Below are 21,852 nucleotides of genomic sequence, written 5' to 3'. Positions count from 1 at the left end.
CGCCAGTACATGCATATTGCTTAATGAAATAATCATTTGCATTTTTTCTACTAAATGACACCTATAATGATTAACGGCATTATCTAAATTACGCTCTAAATTACATTCATAATGAATGTGACATGACATTCTTATTTATGTCTAAATCACATTCTCGATTTCATTCTTAATTTCATCTTATTTAACTTAAAATCAGTTAATGCGTATGGGAAGTCGATGGTCGATGCTTACAGCGCCAGTACTAATAGGGTTATACTAGTCAAGCGGTGGACGTTTTTCAAAATATGTGTGAATAAAGCCTTTTATTTTTCATGTAACAGGAACCGTGTGGTAGAGAAGTTTCTAGTTCGGTCGGACAAATCCAAACAGTATGTTTCTCGGGAACACAGAAATTGTTACAGATTTTTTTCTGAACGGAAATATGCGCAGAAACGCGTTTGAAATTTCTAATGCATGCATTTAAATTTCACTGGCCCAAAGTGTTAGACCTACTTTCAGGATCTCATATTACCTGAAAAGCAGGTATCATACATTATTCTAAATAACCAACGGCGTTTTCTTGAGCTATCGGAACGTGAAAGTTCTCTTAAACGACAGAAAATCGGGATTTTATGTCATTGTGCCAAATGATTAAGTCAAATAGCTACTACTTATTGCCAAATGATAAATGGCAGTCGTCAGATTCTTTAACTTTGTGAGTTAATGCCCCTCTCTTAAACTAATGAAAATAACATTTAATTATTTCAAAACATGTACCAATTCTAACAGAAGCAATAACATGTTATATCCATGGTAGGAACATTGGGCAGAAACTCGTAAGATGTTCAAAATTAAAGCTTTTAAAAGAAACACCTTTTAAAGAAAGCATTCATCCACTGATATATTATATTTAGTTCTTTATTTTAATAAGCACTTAGTAGTAAGCATTTGCCATATATCGCTTCACATTTTGTAATTAACAGTTATTCTAACACGACCAGCAAATCACCTACATACATGTAGAGCAAAATCTATCTCGGGTTATTCTGCAATATGCCACTCGCGTGCAATGACGTCATCCGATCCAGGTGTGTAGCGCGGTCGTAAAAAGTAGTTACCACTTTTTTCTAACTCTGTTGATACTAGTATGTCGTGTTAGAATCGAAATAATAAGTTCCCAAGTAAGATTTATCATAGAATAACCCGAGTTTTTCGTTCTTATGCGAAACAATAAATCACTCAGGCCTACGGCCTTCGTGATATATTCTTACGCATAAGAACTCAAAACTCGGGTTATTCTACGATAAACCACGTTTGGGAACTTATTATTTCTTAAATATTTGTCATTTGACAATTGCTATTAGACAGTCTATATATGAAATTAAGTTTTGGCGTTTATTTAGCACTACCATTTTCGCACTTAGCATTTGGTATTATCATGGCGCACCGGCCTTCCATATCCTACATATTCATTCTCTCCATATACCAGTATATCTTTCAATACATCAAACGTTTGAACGACAGTTTATAGGTATGTCTTTAAGTATATCGTGTCAAATTTAACTTTGCAATAACATTATATAGATAGTTATTTTGATAAAAATATTGATTTGGTGTCGCGTTACTACCTGTTTACCCACAGTGCATTTAAATGTAGAAGGAAATGTTTATCTCCACGGGGACGACCAGCGATAAAATACATTTGACATTAAATACAAAATTTAACATTATCTATAGTGTTTTAACCGATAGTCGATAGTTTTTAAGGAAGATACTGAAAGCAACTGAAATTTAAAAAAAAAGAGCTATAAGTTTCTGGATTTGGGTAAGCCAAGCGTTCTCAAGTTATCGTCCGGAAACGGTTTAACTGTTCTGGGTCACTGTGACCTTGACCTTTGAGCTACTGACCTCAAAATCGATATGGGTCATCTGCTGGTCATGATCAACCTCCCTATTAAGTTTCGTGATCCGAGGCCCAAGCGTTCTCAAGTTATCGTTCGGAAATGGTTTAACTGTTCCGGGTTACTGTGACCTTGACCTTTGAGCTACTGATCTCAAAATCAATAGGGGTCATCTGCTGGTCATGATCAACCTCCCTATTAAGTTTCGTGATCCTAGGCCCAAGTGCTCTCAAGTTATCGTCTGGAAACGGTTTAACTGTTCTGGGTCACTGTGACCTTGACCTTTGACCTACTGATCTCGCAACCAAAAGAGGTCATCTGCTGGTCTGATCAACCTCTATATCAACTTTCATGATCCTAGGCCCAAGCATTCTTGAGTTATCATCCGGAAACCGATTGTCTACGGACCGACCAACCGACATCAGCAAAACAATATACCCTTCCTTCTTCAAAGGGCATAAATATAAAATTTAGCAAAATCTGTACGCAGATGCTGACATGGACACACAGGCGAGTCAAATATCTCTCCCTACTCTTCAAATAGTCGAGCTTAAAATGATATATGTGGTTTTAGAAAAAAGTTTACCATAAAGTTTTCCTCCTGCTGCAGTGCCCTACTACCTTCAGGGCTGAGTAGCTCGGGCTTTGGTGGTTCCAATACATCCAGCAGAAAGTTTGAGGGCGCCAGGTACTCTATACCACATTCTGTAAGGTGAAACAAATACAGGATATTTACTGGTTTTGTATGACTATGGAATATATCTAACTGAGTTTTCATGAAAGGTTAAATGTGCTGAAATAAGTATGTTGCAACAAATTCAAATATCAGCATGTGAATCAGATGCATATAAACAAATGTGACATCAGATGTCTTATGATATTACAAAACATAAAGTTCCAGTTCATTTCATTATTTGTGGCATAACGTCCGGTAATTTGGATTATATCTCGGTGATAAAACACAGTATTTCATCAATTAGTGTAAAATAAATAAGGAATGTTATAACAGCAGCTTGATCTATAGGACCTTGTATTTGGATCGAGTTGATCTTGTCAGGCACTGTTCACATGAGGCACACAAAAACATGGAAGTTGATCTGACCTTGTAAAATCTACAAGAGCCAAATACATCTCAGATCCAGTGACTGTTATAATAACCTTTCATTATACACTTCCGCCATTTTTGTTTTAATTTCAGCCAAATATTACTGCAAACTTCCTTTAAGGTTTAGCAGTATATCACAAAACAACAGATTTTTTAACGAATGAACAGCATCTTGACACACAACTTATCTGTCCAATACATGTTTTACTGTTCTGTCCCACAGAGTTGGATACTTAAAATATTCTTAATGAGTTGTCCCCCTTTAAATAAGAATGCCATTTGTAAAGAAATAAATGTAAACAATTGTCAAAAACGATGTTTTACCTAGTTATATAAAGTTTAAACACTCGCACGATGTTGCAAATGCATCAAAACGAAGACGTGTAACAGCTTTTAAAAAATGGTGAGTTTTTAAAGGCTCTGAACTGTCCAGAAGTGTGGTCCCTTCATGCAGTCCCTTTCCGGAATTCAATAAATATATCAGTAAATTGACAATGGTTTTGTAGAATAATATAAATGTTTTATACGCTGTTAAATTTTCAAGCAAAACAATGCTTTCTTTCTATGATTTGATGACGTTCGAACTTTTTTCTCCGAAACATGGACCTATACCTTAAGCAAAGAAGTATTTATTTCCCATGTCATGAAAGAAGTCAAGTTTCTGGCAAAGTATGGAATTAGATTTCCACCCAGTGTAATAGGGATTTCAATTTCTGTCGTTCTTATATTTACAAAATATTTGCAGGTATCCTAATAAAAAGAAAAATTGCAGACCTGAGCAAAGAAACTTCATGATGGCTTCTGTACCCGAAAGGCAGGTAGCTGTAACATAAAATAATCACTGTCAAACAACTCACAATATTTAAGTTTTGTAAGCATTTCTATAATCCAGTCTATAAAATAAATACTTTCCATTGTTCTGAGCTATATAACGGTTCCTTGGTGAAAATACATACATTTCAAATATTATGTATTTTTTTGTCATACTATCTCCATATGTCAATAAAGAATTCCAAATTAATGAAGTACATAAGGTCAGAAGTTTAAGATTATGTTGCTCCCTTAGAGTTAATATTAACCCTTAGCCTGCTGGCGGCAAGTGATTCTGCCTTTGCGACCAGTGCAGACCAAGATCAGCCTGCACATCCGTGCAGTCTGATCATGGTCTGCACTGTTCGCTATTCAGTCAGTATATTTTTAGTAAACACCCCTTCAAATGATAAATGGTACTGCCCATATTGGAAGATGGACCAGTCCATTATAGAAATTTAGCATGGTAAGGGTTAACAATTACCCTACACTTCCAAAATACTTGCCATAATTAGGATATTTCATCGAAATGGCGTCCAGATTCAGTGTCTCTAATGTCTTCACCTGGCACAGGTGTTGTGGTAAGTCAGTAATCCGGTTTTCTCGAATGTCCAGCATTCTGAGGGATTTCATCTTACAAATGCTCTCTGGCAATTCTTTTATCTTGTTACCTGAAACATTGATGACTTCCAAAACTGAAAGAGTCATGTCTCATGATGGTTTTTTTTGCGTTTTTGTTGGTGTTTTTTTTTTCATTTAGGTCATATGGCGACTTTCCAGCTTTTGATGATGAAGACCCAAGGTGACCCTCTGTGCATTATTTCATCACGGGCGGGCACCTGGGTAGAACCACCAACCTTCTCTAAGCCAGCTGGATGGCTTCCTCACATGAAGCATTCAACACCCCAAGCAAGGCTTGAACCCAAATCAGTGAGGGGCAATTGACCTGAAGTAAGCGACCTTAACCACTCAGCCACGGAGGCCCGTCTCATGATGAACATTACAACATCATATTTGTTCTAAAACAGCAACAAATATATAACCTCTGATAAGATGTTGGTGTCTGTAACCAGTTCTATTCACTGTTGTTTTAAGAAGTCTGGTGCTACTACTTATAAAAGCTTATTATGGTACAGGAAGACCCCAGGTGCCCCTATGGGCATTGTTAACAGCATGGGCAGGCAATAACCTGCTCCAAGCCGACTGGATGACTTTCTCACATTCTAAATCCCCAAGTACAAACATCAATGCGGGGCAACTGACTTGAAGTCAGCAAACTCAACCACTCGTCCATGCAGGCCCCTCACGACTGGTCAGTCAATTGTTAATGTCAATACTTACCCTTGAGGTTTAGTGTCTGTACACAACTCAGACTTCCTACTGTTGTAGGAAGCTTGGTCAGTCTATTGTTCTCCAAGTTTAGTACCTGCACAAAATAAAGAAACTGAAATTTGATTATGTCTTTTACATACGTAGGAAAAAGCCTCCTAATGACTGACCTACTTAAATAACTCAAGTCAGTTGACTGCTATTGGCAATCGGCAAATCTCTATTCTCTGAATGCAATTTCAGCTTTCTCCAATTTTTCCATAAAGCAATACACAATTTGACCTATATTTACTTCCGAAAGAAAGCTGAATTGCATAACAAGGATACTATTCACACAGAAGTTGCCGAGAGTCATTACAGGTCCGCAACATTAAATACAACATTAATCATAAAAGTTTATGAATGCCGTATTAATAGGGAATCGATCCTACCGATTTTAGTCGTGAAGCAACAAAAATCTGGATCGATCCCTCTACGGTAACATACGATATACCGAATGAGATATATATACTATCGAATTAAAAAATGTGTCCTTCCGGCACGTGCACAGAGCGTCTGACTTCGGATTTTTTGGAAGAATACGCTTTTTCCTTGTGCCTAATAAGCGTCCACATAACTTGTCCGAACCGCAACGTCTTGCACATCAGTACAAATATGGGCAGTGTTGTTTTTATTCCAAAATCTACCTATAAAATGATACGGAATCGATGCTCTTTTCAAATCTTATGGGATGAGTTGAAGTCGGATCGATTCCCGACTGAGGCAGCGCCTTATTTCATATTATTACATCATCTGCCTAAATTTTTGTTGGAATAGCAAAATTCTGAATTTGGACAACCTGATGTCATTAAATGTAGGCAGGCTCAACCTCACATTTCTGTACAATATGTTAATACAATTCAGTCCCTTTAACACTTCTGTTCAATACTTTCATTTGATATATTTCTAAATTGGTCTTGTCCATCAATCGCTTTGGGCAGTACCACTTATTATTCAAAGGAGTGTTCCCTGACAATTAACTGACTGAATGACGGATGTGCAGGCTGAACATGGTCTGCACTGGTCACAAAAGCAAAATCACTTGCTGCCCGCAGGCTAAAGGTTGTTATTTTCATATTTCCTAACAGTGTTTAGTTGCACTTAACTCATCAAATAAGGGTGTGATATTGCATAAGTGATTTCAAGCTACAGACAATTCTTCTCTACTGCAGATTGAGAAACTGTAACAGGTCCGAAAACAGGGCAGAAGAAAACAGTCCATGGTCCAGAGGTGACAAGCCAGACCATAAAACCAAGGGTTGTGAGTTCTAGCTAAAAACTTGAATAAATTATAAGAACCAAAAGTATTGATGCTTTACATCTGGCCCTTTGAAGAATCAGAGAAATTCTAGAATTGGAGCATCTTCTATATCTTGCAGTATCTTCCCACTAAAATAACAGACAGTCTTCCATAGGAGTCCTCATGGGTAACTGGTGGTGAATATAAATAAACTAAGATATACACAAACTAGATACCTGGCACCTATAAATAAAAAGATATTTAAGTACATGTGTACTTACCTGTAAACATTTAAGTTCTCCTATGTCATCAGGTAAATGTCTGAGCTCATTATTGTGAACATCTAACACCTGAAATCATAAACTGATACATCCTGATTCTGTCTGATAGCTGTTATTGTATAACAAGAGCTGAGTCAAAAAAGAGACATAACTCTGTAAAAATGCAAACAGAGTTATGGACCCTGTACAATGCATGTCAGTTTATGACAGTGGACAAGTGTGTGAAGTTTCAATCCATTCTCATTAGTGGGTACCAAGCTACTTGCTTAAATACAAAAAATAACAAAATGCAAGGACCTGTCCAACAGCTCTACTTATTCTTCAAATACATGTAGTCGAGCTAAAAAATGAATTTTACTCTTATAATTTTCTTGAGAGCTGTTATTGTAGGCCGAACATATTTACCCAATCAAATTATCATACTATAATTCTTCATTAAGCTGTTATTTCAAAAAGAATGTATTCAGCTCATCCAATTTTCATATGATCCTCTGTACAGCAAAAAGATATATTGTTGCTTAACCCTTAGCCTGCTAAATTTCTAAAATGGGCTGGTCCATCATTCAATTTGGACTATACCATTTATTATTTGAAGGGGAATTCACTGAAAATTTACTGACTGAATAGCGAACAGTGCAGACCATGATCAGCCTGCACATCCTGATCTTGGTCTGCACTGGCCACAAAGGCAGAATCACTTGCTGCCAGTAGGCCAAAGGTTAAAGAATGTACTGAACTTGGTCAATCAGCATAAAAAATTAACTTACCCTGATTGCCGAGAGGTCTGTAATGTTGTTGCTTGTAGAATGTATTGAACTCAGCCAGTTATCATGTAGCAACAAAACCTACAATGAAATAGACATAATAATTCATATTTAGTATCAAACTGTTACAAATTGTGGTTCAACAGTTTGCGTATGAAATATATGGAGATAAAGGGGCCTAAGGTCTTCTGAATGGAGATTATTAAACAATCACGGACATTTTTCATTTAATCTTTGAGTTCTCCTTCTTTCACATTATTTAAGTTGATAATGTACAGACCTTAGAGACATTAATCTTCATCTGACAGGAGCTATTGGAAGAGCAAAGTTCGAGCACAGCAGTGTATACTTTCATTGGGTAGTGTCCAGCAAAATTCATGTATCTTTTATAGAGTTGTGACATATAAATAATCAACATCAACCAGTCAAGTTAGTCAGGCAGTGGCTATTCAGGCATCCAGCCTGTTGACAATCAGGTAAGTGGTCAATGGTCAGGCAGCCAGTCAATAGACAGGTAGCCAGTCAATAGAATCTAAGAAAGTAAGTAAAAAATCAGCAGCCAGTCAATAGGTAGGTACATGTATCCATTCCATAGATAGTAAGTCAAAAGTCAGCAGCCAGTCAATAGATAGGTAGGCAGTCATTACTCATTAGTCAGCAACCCATTCAGTAGTCAGTGGATAGTCAAGGAGTCGTTCAGTAGTCAGTCAAGACTAAGCCAATAAAATAGCTAGGTATCCAGTCTGAAGTTAGTGAGCAATTCAATAGTCAGCAAACCTGTTAGAAAAGTAAGTAAGTAAGTAAAATGTTTGTTTATTATAGTGTCACCCCTACTGAAAGGGCCAGCCATACTGGCTTATGAGACACCTTCATACATTTGACAGCATTACTTCCGGATTCCTAATTTAGAATTCAGACAGTCAGTCAATTGACAGGTTGTCAGCCAACAATCCTGTAGTCAATATTTGGGTAATGTCAGGTAGCAAGTAAACCTTCACATACAGGTAGTTGAAAGTCAGGCAATATATAAAGGAATTAACACTAGCATTGTTGGTATTAAAACAAAACAACGTTATGGTCTTGTTGCATAATAAACATTGCAGATAAGTTGTTTAAGAGATGTGACAATTCTCTCACAACTTTCTCATTCAGTTTATTTTCTATAAATTTTGATTTCTTGGAGCCACAAATGCTACATGTACAAGACACTTACCTCTTTTTGCAGCACCTTGCATAAGGCATAAACCCCTGATGGAATCTGTGAATAAAGAAGAGAAATTTCACATACAAATGAGCCGCGTCATGAGAAAACCAACATAGTGCATTTGCGACCAGCATGGATCCAGACCAGCCTGTGCATCCGCGCTGTTTGCTAACAGTTTCTCTAATTGCAATAGGCTTTGAAAGCGAACAGCATGGATCCTGACCAGACTGCACAGATGCAAATGCAAATGCACTATGTTGGTTTTGTCATGACGTGGCTCAAATACGGAATGAGTTTTACAAAAACACAGGTTCCTGACATGGCACAAACATGATATAATGAACTTTCACAAGCTGGAAGTAAAACTAAATAGAATGCAACATGACGTAACTGAAATGGTTACAAACAAAACTTAACTGGTTAATCAATGTCTTCCAAAATATTCGACCTGCCCATCTGGTTACAGTTAACTTTGAAAACACAGAAAAATGGCATTTAGTCCATTCTTGTTTATACTTACATTTTGACCACTGAGCAAGAATGACGATGCCTGACAAAGGTCACAAGGTCACACTTATAGAAGAATGTTACAAACATTTTTTGAAAATATTGGGCATTTTCAGTTTGACCTATGTTTCCATGTCTTAAGCATGGCACAAGCTTCTATTAAAGTTATTTCAATCAGTCCCCTGATAGAGGACAGAGCTTAAATAGACCCTTTTAACATTTGATCTCTAAGTGAGACTACTACATTAGAGCTACAGGATTTTGGACTGAGCTTGTCATATTGTAACTGTATGGTGAACATTGAATTTTATGCATTTATTTTAAGTCTCTGACAGACGACAGTAACAGACTTGGACATGCATATGAGAGATGGAAGTATGTATCACTTGCTTTCAAAGCACAAAAAGGGTTAATTGTGTACCTTTCACTACTAATACTTTACAACAAAATATTATCAAAGCAATGTTTTTTAACATGACATGAATTTGCCCATCTTGCAATATAAATTATGCATTCATTATTATATTACTAGTTATATTATAACACTTATCAATATGCCTTCATTTGTTTGAAGTTGTTCACAAAAAAAAGTCTAAAAGTAGACTTACCTCCTCAATTTCGCAGTTGGATAAATCAAACACCGGCTCAGGATTTTCCTTTGCCTGAAATATATAAATAAACCGGTTTTGCTTCCATGACCACTAAACAGTCTGATTGTTAATTTTACTATGTATTTAGAAATTAAATTAATTCTGCAGCAAACATGCAAAATGCAAGACATTTAGACAGTATCTATTTGGTAAGCACCCCTTTTAATAGTTAATGGTATTGTCCAAATTGAATGATGGACGAGTTCATTCTAGAAGCTACTGAAGTTATCCTTTAACCATTACCCTGCTAAATTTCTATAATGAACTCGTCCACTATTCAATTTGGACAATACCATTAACTGTTAAAAGGGGTGCTTACCAAAAAGATACTGTCTAAATGGCCAACAGTGCTGATCATGATCAGACTGCACATATATGCAGGCTGATCATTATCTACACTGGTCGCAAAGGCAAAATCAATCATGTCCAGAATGTTAAGGATTAACTCAAAAGAATGCGTTTTTGAGAATTCTGAATGGAACTTTTTATACCCTATACTCGTGCTATCTGTAAAAATGTGCGGACTGATGTAAAAATGCGTTAATCACTCAACAGAAAAGTATGTTAGTTCAAAGTATATTAATTTTGTTATTGAGCCGTGCCATGGGAAAACCAACATAGTGGGTTTGCGACCAGCATGGATCCAGACCAGCCGCGCAGTCTGGTCAGGATCCATGCTGTTCGCTTTTACAGCCTACTGGAATTGGAAAAACTGTTAGCGCAGGATGGTCTGGATCCATGCTGGTCGCAAACCCACTATGTTGGTTTTCTCAAGGCGTGGCTCTATTTATTTATAATCTAAAAATGTCTCTATCTGCTGCCCAAGAATCAACAGTTCTGACACACACTGGATGTTGGGCTGTATGAGCAATATTTTATCAAACGGAGACAAAGTACCAGTACGTACCAGATACTGCTGATGATCTTGACGTTTCTTCGCTTTCGTACTTTGCTTCCTAAACAGCGGCATTTTTCCTTTTTTGCTGCCTTTCTTCTTCTGAGATTTTTGCTGAAAATTTATTTTGCCGTCTGCTTCATCGTCGGAACTTGAACTACCATTCTGCGTATTTGATGACAGATTTGACGACGACTTCCGTATGCTCTTTTTCAAATTGTCACACTTGCTACTATTTTGTCCCATAGAGCCATCTATCAAATTCTTTGTCTGAAAATCAAGGAAAAATATTCTAGTAATCTTTGTTTTATTTGCTTTAAAACCAGTTTTTCCACAGACCTATATTAAAATGTCTTCTTCACGTCCATAGTCTACGCTAGTTTCCCTGCAAGAAGCTGTTTGTTTGTTTTTGTTGGGTTTAATGTCATTCCGACACAATCTATAGATCATCATGGCAACTTTCCGGCTTTTGATGGTGGAGGAAGACCCTGAAGGGTCATTATTTCATCACAGGCAACCACCTGGGTAGAACCACTGACCTAAGTCTGTAAGCCAGCTGGATGGCTATTTCACAGGAAGAATTTTATGCCCTAAGCAAGACTCAAACCCACATCTCTGAAGGATAAGTGATTTGAAGTCAGCAGGCTTAACCACTTGGCCGCAGGCTCTTGCAAAAATGCTGACAATTTTCCCACATCAATCAAAGGTGGAGGAGGAATGGCCTTAGACATATTGTCCAGTTATCCTGTACCGTTTAACTGGTATTTTTTACCTGCTGCTAAATTTAACTCTGATTTACGACCAAATCAGATTCATATAATATTGACCTTGTATAAATTCCCCACATAAAGTCAAGTAATCTGGCAGACCTTGTCATTTCGTAAATTTTAAAACTGTATAAAATAAAATCATGTGTTATTACCTCAAATCTGTAAACTTTTACAGCAGTAAAAATAACCCATTGCACGGTATTCTGTACCAGTACAAACCTGTTCTCTGCAAGTAACTGCCAATTTCCCCACATGACAATCAGAGCAGAGGATGAATGATTTCAGACAGCAGAGAGAAAATACACCCAACATACAACCTTCTCACTGGAAGGCTATAACTACTAGTCTTCTACCTACCAAGCTAACCAGACACTCAGGCTTTTACCATCTGATTCTAACATTTGTGTTCAAAAAAGGTACTGAATAATAATTGTTACACTTACTCATTTTTTAGTTTATTCCATTGCATAAATTGTAACAGCCTAACATGTTTCACAGCTCAAATGGGTAACAACACGGCTACTAAACGCTAGCGCCACCACCAAATTGTGGTGATAAGGAAAAGAGCTATCGACATTTCCGTGGTGCAGCTATCGCCCGTTTCTACTTGTAAACACGTGAGTAAATTTTATATTTTATCTAATATTTTTATTGATAGAACTTTTTTTCGGAAATCGGAGAATGTAGTTCCGTGTAACAACACCTTTACTATAGGTTGGTTGTAATTTCATTAAAATATTATGCAAATTGTGGTGCCAGGAGCTTTTCTCCCGAACCTGACAGTGGCACATTTTCATATCGGTCCATATTCGAACACCATTCCGATGAATAGACACACTGTAAGAACATACCTGCGCATGAAAATGGTGTAGAAATGAATTATACGTATTCCATCACACCAAAGAATTACTATAAACACAGTAAAAAGGAACAGCACCACTATTTTCAGAAGTGGTGGCGCTATCACTCTAGTGATGGCGCTATACAATAGTGGTGGCGCTGTTGTATATTATTAGTGGCTAATGTTTTCAATTTTAATGTATGAAAATCCGACAGCGGAGCTTTATATGGTGGTTGGAATCGAGGACTTTAATTAATTGTAGAATTTCTGTCTGTTACAATGTAAATACGTGCATCTTTCAATTTGCTTGAGTGGTGCCACTTAAAATTATCATTTACCTTTACAATGTGATATATTTTGTGAGAAGATTCTATGGAAGCAAGGACTGAAACCGACAAACATGACAGCAGACTCAGTTTAGTCGTGCATGAATTTATGTAACACCCCTCACGTCTTCTAGTAGTAAAATTTTAAGATTACAGTATCTTTAAAATTATTTTATATTTGAGACAGCATTTTTGTGAAGATTATTTTTCTAATTCACACCTTAAAACTGATTCATCACTACTTAACCTTTAGCATGCTAGATAAATTGTCGTCTGCTGGAAATGTCGTCTGCTAAAATTGTAAAGTTCATTCAATTTGCTCCAAAATTGGAAGAAATATTGTCAGAGTAGCAAACAGCTTGGAACCTGATCAGACGCCGATTTAATCGGCGTCTGATCTGGTTTCAAGCTGTTTGCAAAGGCTGTTAAATTCGCCTGCAGCAGGCTAAGGGTTAATTGTCCTAGAATCCCTTTAATAGTTTATGTATACACTGTTTATCTTTTTCCTTACATCTAAAATCAAGAAAACATATGAAATGTAATACTATGTAAGTTTGTCTGTCTGCCGGGCCACGGAAATTTCTACAATAATCGATGTTATCAACCTATCCTACGCAATACCTAAATTACGTTACTCAACAAAATACATGTAGTAACCTTCTTCATGATCGCAATATAATCTATATACGGATTCAGATTGTAGATGTAAGGTCTGTTGATTATTGAAAATGTATTGTACCCACTTTTCAGAAAGAATTGTGAAAGTAACGTCTTTTGTTTACAATGACATGCAAACGACGTATTAAAACAAAGGAAAGTAACTGTCGGAATCTGAATTTGATAATAAAAAAAATTCTACACTATCTTCAAATTATTTCCAAGACACAAATCTATGTTTGAAATAAAATACATCTATTTGCATCTATTTTTCTTGACCTGAATTAAAAGTACACTTAAGTTTGTATTTAAGTAGAATATTTAAAGGTTAGAAATAATTCTACTGTAAGTACATTAACATTTTAAACAAAGGAAAATATTAACTTTGACTACAAGAGTCCGACGGGTCTGTGAGTATTTTGTTCTTTTTTTACTTGGTTTCATAAAGGTAAATAAACTATGGTCGTGTTTTTCTTTCTTTAATAACATAATTCCTTGCAGGAAAATTACCAATTAGAGAATATTGGTGTTTGTTTTGTACGGATGCGTCAGCAGTTCTTATCATTGAATGCCGCAACAGCGCCACCACTATTGTATAGCGCCACCACTAGAGTTATAGCGCCACCACTTTTAAAAATCCTGGTATATTTTTTCTGACCCGAGATCCTACTATTCATGGTGTGTGCGTATATAATTATTTATTATTTCTACACTATTTGTATGGGCAGGTATGTTCTTATAGTGTGTCTATTCATCGGAATGGTGTTCGAATACTGGCCGATATGAAAATGTGCCACTGTCAGATTCGGGAGAAAAGCTCCTGGCACCACAATTTGCATAATATTTTAATGAAATTACAACCAACCTATAGTAAAGGTGTTGTTACACGGAACTACATTCTCCGATTTCCGAAAAAAGTTCTATCAAATTTACTCACGTGTTTACAAGTAGAAACGGGCGATAGCTGCACCATGGAAATGTCGATAGCTCTTTTCCTTATCACCACAATTTGGTGGTGGCGCTAGCGTTTAGTAGCCGTGAACAAACTTTGTGTAGAAAGATTTCATGTAATTGAAATATTTTTCAAAAAAATCAAGTTCTATTGCAAAAATCCATTTGAGCAGGTAGAGATGCTTCATACAACTATCTTAATAAAGCCTAAAGAATGGGTGGGGTACAGGAAAATCAAACTTTATTAATAGGAAATTTTGCTAATACAAATGTTTAAAGCACAAGTCTTTCTCATTCTGTTTATTTATATGTCTGTTTTCGCTTAACCTGTATATGCAAAATCAGATCTAATACAATCTCTACACAAACCCTTATAGAAGAGATAACCTGAAGTTTTTTCCCCATTGAATATTTAAATAACCAAGATCTTTCATATTTCTATTTGATAAAACTGAAGACAAAACCTGGAGTTAACAACCATCTTTCTACAAATATACTTCAAATTTCTACCCATCTTCACAATCAATGCACTTCCTCATCAATAACATAAACAAGAAATACAAAACCACTTTGAAAAGACAGGATTTTATAATTATTACTCTGAGTCTACAAGCTATCTACACTGCCATAGCAAAAAAACCCTGATTTTCAATTGATTAAATCCAATAATAAAATACGATTTGTATTCCTAGACAGAAAAAATACACAGAACCATCAGCGGATATATTATGACAGCATCGTTACAGATCAATATGAGTTTCTAATGAATAACTAGGGGAGAGTAATGTAATTTCACGAGGATATGGTAATCCACGCCCAATTCCACATTAAATCATAATCGCATGACTACATTCTGGTCTCATTATTTACATATTGCAAGAATAATGGCAGATGGGTAGTGAAATTTCATTTAACCTTCAGCCTGCTGGCAGCAAGTGATTTTGCCTTTGCGACCAGTGCAGACCAAGACCAGACTGCATGGCCTGCACTGTTCGCTATTCAATCAGTAAATTTTCATTGAACACCCCTTTCAGTAACAAATGGATCTGTCAAAATTAAATGATGGACCAGTCCATTTCAGAAATTTAGCAGGGTAATGGTTTACAAGAAGTTTCAGGAATCTGCCTTTTGGAGTTCATTTAGAAAGCTTTTACATTTTCTATTTGTATAATTTTAATTGAAACTTATCTCTATTAATCAATGATTTATGCTTCAATGTGTCAATAAAATGTTAATGCAAATGCTGCTGCAGATCAATAAATATACATTTAAAGGTGGATAATCAGATTTTGGCTAAGTAACGGATTTGTTTTAAACTTTAACATCTGATCATTTACACTCATTTATGTTCAGTTAGCGCTTAATACAAGTTAGGTTTTCACTGGAGATATTTTTAATAATTGGTTTTCCTATTGCAGTTGCCCAACCAAGATCGAGTTATTTTATCATAAGTATAAATGTGATAAACATACTTTACCTAAGAAAATGTATAACTAACCAATATATTGTATTATATTCGTAAAATAATTGCATTAACAATTACATATATAGATTGAATTCATTAGAAATGCAAGTTTGAAAAATTATTATTACCTCCCTTTGTCTATCTTGGTTGCACAACCAAGATAGAATGGAAAAAAATGAAATTCAGAAGCTACATGCATTTTAAAACCCACCTTTTGATTCAGATTGTTAAATATTTGGTATATCTATCCAATGCGAATGTAAAACTCAGAATTATATGGAAATAAAAAGAAATACCAAGCATTTTAAATATTTTCATATTAAAGGGGAGTAATTACAAATTTTTATGAAAATCAATAAAATATACATTTCTAACAGGGATCTAACTCTAAGTAATGGGTATTTTTGTTTCTTAAATAAATCTCTAACAGAATATACAAAAAGTAAAAAATGTCACTAAATTTTGCTTAAATGTGACTGACCACCTTTAATACATGTCAACAAATAATTGCATAAGCTTACTGATTTTATATTACCTATAAATGAAACCATGAAATTATGCTGAGATAGTAATCTTTTAATTTCCCCAACATCATTTAACCACAACACTTTTTTAACTTTGTGTCTATACAAATATAATATATATATAGTATATATATAATACTGAATATCCCTCACCTCTGACTTGTGTGAGGAAATATAAATACTGGCACTGGTTTCATATAGGGAGTGGCTGTGACCCCAGTCACAGTTGGGCTCACACCCACAAGCCCCGATTGACTCATTGAGCAGCCAACATCTTTAACTATTAGACCACTGTGATAGGTGAGAGGAAGTTGTCAGGTTACTTGCTGTACTGGTGAAATCAACCTATGCACCTGTGACCTCTACTTCGATTAACAGAAACACTGTTGAAAGCAATACTATTAAACCAATCACCCTTTTTTAACCAAATACATGTAACATACTTCATTTTCATATAAATTAGACCGCTGCCAAAATTAATGAATATAATGAAGCACAAAATCTCAGTTAATGTCAGGAACATTCAGTGAGAAGTTTTTTTCTTTGGATTCTGTCCATCATTTTACCTCGGGGAACACTGAGCCATCAAACGGGGGAGGAATTTCCAATAAAGTTCTCACCACAAACTGTCTCCCTCTATTTGTTAACTACAAAAAAGTGACACAAAAAGGCACCAAAGGATCAATAATGATGGAAAAGAGGTATAAGGAAAATTCCTGCTAGATTAAACAAGTGAATGAAGTATTGCCATGCAATACAAAGTCCCCTACTGGAAGGCACCTAATTTTCTCTACTGCAGTATAACATAATGAACTGATATCTGTCAATGATGTATAAACAATATTGTACTACATATACAATATGTTATAACAACACACTTGGATTAAAATGTGCATATATAAAAACCCACAGTTGTTTTCATATTGAATTGTTTTGGCTGATTATAAAAATGTTATCATGTAAGTTATTTATAGTAACAACAAAGGGAAATTAATCTTTAAAAAAAAAAAAAAAAAAAAAAAAATCTATATAATATAAGTCCACAAGAAACTCTTTACCAGGTAGAGATAGGTCAAAATACACCTAAAAATTGGATGTAACATGCATGCTGTACCACAGAAAAGTGGTCTCGATTTTTCTCTACCGCCAGTAATAAAAAAGTTACAATAAAATCTATTTATAGTAAAACAAAGGGACGTAATTCTAAAAACAAGGGTGCCTCATGGTGGTGAACATTTGTTCCAAGTTACATCAAAATCCCTCCATGCATGAAGAAGAAATGTTCCGTACAAAGTCATTCTTGAATTTGACCTTTAACCTCTAAATATGACCTTGACCTTAGACCTAAGGACCTGGTTCTTGCGCATGACATGTTGTCTCATCCAGGGGAATATTTGTGCCAACTGATATCTAAATCCTGCTTTGCATGACAAAGTTATAGACCGGACAGGAAAAAAATCCTCTTGACCTTTGATCTCAAAGTGTGACCTTGACCTTTAAGCTTGGGTACTGGGTGTTGCGCATGAGACGTCGTCTCATCATGGGAAACATTTGTGCCAAGTAATATTAAATCCCTTCATGGATGGCACAGTTATGGACCGGACACGAAACAGACCCTGTTCATGCTATGTTAACATTTGACTGCTTAGTGTGACCTTGACCTTTGAGCTAGGGGTCTGAAAGTTGTGCATGACACATCGTCTTATTATGAGGTACATTTCTGCCAAGTAATATTAAAATCCCTTCATAGATGGGAGAGTTATGGACCGGACAGGAAAAAAGCCTTGTTGACCTTTGACCTCCAATTGTGACCTTGACCTTTAAGCTAGGGGTCCAGGTTTTGCGCATGACACGTCGTCTCCTCATGGGGAACATTTGTGCCAAGTAATATTAAAATCACTTCATGGATGGGAGAGTTATGGACCAGACAGGAAAAAAGCCCTGTTGACCTTTGACCTCCAATTGTGACCTTGACCTTTGAGCTAGGGGTCCGGGATTTGCGCATGACACATCATCTCATCATGGGGAACATTTGAGCCAAGTAATATTAAAATCCCTTCAAGGATGGGAGAGTTGTGGACCGGACAGGAAAAAAGCCCTGTTGACCTTTGACCTCCAATTGTGACCTTGACCTTTGAGCTAGGGGTCCGGGTTTTGCGCATGACACGTCGTCTCATCATGGGGAACATTTGTGCCAAGTAATATTAAAATCCCTTCATGGATGACAGAGTTATGGACCGGACACGAAATTGCGGACGGACGGACAGACGGACAGACGGAATGACGGAAAAGTGCATTCCTATAGTCCCCGAAACTGGTTTTCAACCAGTAGGGGACTAATAAGACCTGATTTGGCTTTGAAACTAACTTTGTACTCTGTACTTAGTAGTATTTTATTACCCACACAAGCATACACAGCATGCAGACTGAAAGATGATAACAAGAGGGCAATAATGGCCCTTGAACGTTCACCTGATTTTCACATCACAAACATGTATCTATAGTTTTTAAACACAACTGACATGTTTTAACTATTTCAAGGAGCAATAATGCGAAATTCAATTTCAGACAGGATGGATTTCAAAAAACACCCTGTGTATTAATATAAATCAAGCAAGCTATGCTTTTCAGTAATCAGGAAATATCCAGGGACTCATCCCTGATGGAAGTTCATCCATTGAACATTTCTGCTTTAATAAAGTAATTTTCTGACATCTGGCCAGCAATTCTGAACAAGATTTTCAAACATAGTTACAGAGATGGTCCCAAGTGCAGTCAAGTGAAACATTTGAAAGACTACATATTTCTTAGAGGAAAACATTCTGACCATGTTTTATGTAATTCAGACAGATCAATAACAAGTTCTTAACCTTTAATACCCTGCTAAATTTCTAAAATGAACTGGTCCATCATTCAGTTTGCGCAGTACCATTTATTATTCGAAGGGATGTTCACTTAAAATTTACTTACTGAATAGCGAACAGTGCAGACCATAATCAGACTGCACGGATGTGCAGGCTGATCTTGGTCTGCACTGCTCGCAAAGGCAGGACCAGCTAAAGGTTAAATAATCTGACCTAGTGATCTACTTTTTTACCCGTATGACCCATATCCTAGTTTCAAACATTCTGACAGAGTATCATGCATATCAGGTACAAAATGTGACTTTTTTTTCACATTAACAAGTTCATTCAATAATTTGGCCTCACAAACAAGCTTTTACCCACTCTGGTTTCAAATCTCACTTTGATTTCTCTGAAGTTTTACAAATATCAAGAATAAAATCTGGCCTCTACAGTGTTAACAAGGTTTTCTCAAGTAAGAAATTCGATACTAACCACGCTAACAATGTTTTTCTTTGATTTCACCTTGTGACCTAGTTTAAGACCTCATGATGATGATGTCACCCAGTTATTTAAAAGTATGACCTAGATTTTATAGCGACACAGTGACACATTCTGACACACATCCAGAAAATTTATGAAGATCAAGTAGAATATGGGGCCTCAAGTGCTTACAAGGTTTTTCTATGAGTTTAATCTAGTGACCTAATATTTTACTTCAGGTAACCCAACTTTGAAAATGAACTAGATTTCACAGAGAAAAATATTCTGACAAAGTTCTGTAAGGATCATTTATGCGGCTTAACAAATAAAAACAGTCTTATAATCATCAGTGAATTAAGAACATTTAAAAAAAGCATTTACATCTAAAAATTTTGGGTTATTTGGTAACAACATAATGTAAACAATTTCAATAAGATAGATATCAGTCAAATCACGGCGGGTAGTCAACACCGCTGTCATTCGTCCAGCTGCAGGGTACCTGTGTGTGGCCTCTAGTACACTGTCTGAATGGAAATTTAGAAATACTACCACTGTTAACGCAGATGTATAGGTCACTGCCATGATAATGTATCTTGTGAAGTCTCCCAGGGAGCCCTAGGTCATATATGATGATCGAGCAGCATTTGCTCATGGCCCTTAGCCTGCTAAATATGATACAATGTACCTGGATATCTCTAGATTTTTATGAGAGGTCATATTTGACCAGGTATAAGTAATATTGAAACTTTCACAAGTTTGACCATAATATGTAGAAGGTGTTCAACCTAGTTTGAGCCCCTATCACAGGAACATACTACATAGTCATGTAAATTTATCCTGGAAACAGTTTGAAATCTGGAGTAGCTCTAGAAGCTAGGGTAGATCATACACTGATGTGTTCAGATCAATACATGATGGATACAACATAAAGATGTGTAGGTAAATTTATCCATCTCATACTTTTACAATCTAACAGCCAATAAAAGTATTTTAGAGAAAAGTCACTTTTAAATCGTGAAAACCCATAAAAGCATTCTTAGGGCCTTAACCTTTTTAATAATATTAAAATGTGTAGAGTGGTGGAACCAATGCTCGCGGTATTCCTATGCTCGCGGTATTTCAATAAATACGCTCTCTGCAGAAGCACAGATAAAGATATTTCATCATGCTATGTTCAACACCGACCAGTAATGAAATGCCTTTACAACAAATGTAGCGATAGCTGCGCGTGCCGCTCACGTGACGTATACTGCAGCCGATACATTTTACGCAATCTGTATTCGTCGCACAAATCTCAGACAAATATGTCATAATCACCCAACTAAAGTTAGTTTTTTAGAAATCATGCATTGCATTCAGATATAAGATACATTTAAGAGCAAGATGTGATGAATGTGACGCCTGGCTACACTACAAGTGCCTTTCGAACCATGAAAAGATCAATGTTGATCTTAGTATTTTGACAAAGTGCAAATGGCTCTTTCTGAGATGTAAGGAGGAGTATTTTTCCTACACACCGAAGTGTAGGAAACAGTAGTGAGTTAATTACTGTGGTTGTTTGAATCATTAATACTTGAATATACTGTTTCTATATAACATTATTATACGTTTTTCTTGAAAGGCATATACCAGTAGAGCAAATCTCGCAAAAAAACCGTGACAACTGAATGAGATCTTGTTTACCAGAAGTGATGTGTTCTCCACGCACCATTTTGTATGCGAAAGCAATTATTCATCGGTAAATTATTTATCACCGTATGACCACACTTCTTTTGATGGTAAGAAACATGTACTTTGGGTCTTAAGACTATTTCATATTAAACTAATCTACATCTACGTGTTACATCAGCGCAGTCACTCTTGACTATTATGTGATGGGTGGTTAATGTTGTTTTAGAAGCTAACATGTTCTTTAAATGTAGTTTTAAAGGTACAAATTGTAACTCCATGCTCGCGGATGTTTGTTTTTACTAAGATAACGCCGATTCACGCTCTGACACAAGATCACGCGACATTACACCCAGTTGCCATAATATTTCTGTGTATTTTATACTTCTTTGAACAAACTTATAAAAGAACCTTAATCAATTTGTCTTTAAAGTCTTGGAAGACTTACCTGAATAACCTGGCAAGTATTAAATATCACTGAAAATAACCTCCACCTAAATGCCAACACAGATTAAACCAAACAACACTAAGTCTAAAAAGGTAAACACTGAAACTGTTCAGTTTTGTCACAGGTCAGTGCTTGTTAAACGATAAATACACTTTAATATGAAGCTTAAAAA

The 21,852-nt window shown here is 36.1% G+C and overlaps 1 protein-coding gene across 1 annotated transcript in view; it reads right to left on the bottom strand.

Annotated features, from left to right (window-relative positions):
- Positions 1-21,852, bottom strand: part of LOC123556189 (E3 ubiquitin-protein ligase LRSAM1-like) — a 35,815-nt gene extending 13,963 nt beyond the window's left edge. The window contains exons 1-10 of the mRNA XM_053524283.1: positions 21,681-21,852; positions 10,717-10,974; positions 9,768-9,821; positions 8,662-8,706; positions 7,452-7,529; positions 6,685-6,753; positions 5,137-5,221; positions 4,302-4,466; positions 3,760-3,807; positions 2,452-2,585 (exon numbers count right to left, since the gene is read on the bottom strand). Coding sequence (XP_053380258.1) covers positions 2,452-2,585; positions 3,760-3,807; positions 4,302-4,466; positions 5,137-5,221; positions 6,685-6,753; positions 7,452-7,529; positions 8,662-8,706; positions 9,768-9,821; positions 10,717-10,950 — 912 coding nt within the window. The 5' untranslated portion in view covers positions 10,951-10,974; positions 21,681-21,852. The remainder of the gene's footprint in view (positions 1-2,451; positions 2,586-3,759; positions 3,808-4,301; positions 4,467-5,136; positions 5,222-6,684; positions 6,754-7,451; positions 7,530-8,661; positions 8,707-9,767; positions 9,822-10,716; positions 10,975-21,680) is intronic.

Source organism: Mercenaria mercenaria, chromosome 15 (genome assembly GCF_021730395.1).
Source record: "Mercenaria mercenaria strain notata chromosome 15, MADL_Memer_1, whole genome shotgun sequence".
Taxonomy (NCBI): Eukaryota; Metazoa; Mollusca; class Bivalvia; order Venerida; family Veneridae; genus Mercenaria; species Mercenaria mercenaria.
The sequence above is the reverse complement of the archived record's forward strand: the minus strand, read 5'-3'. Positions and strand labels throughout refer to the sequence as shown.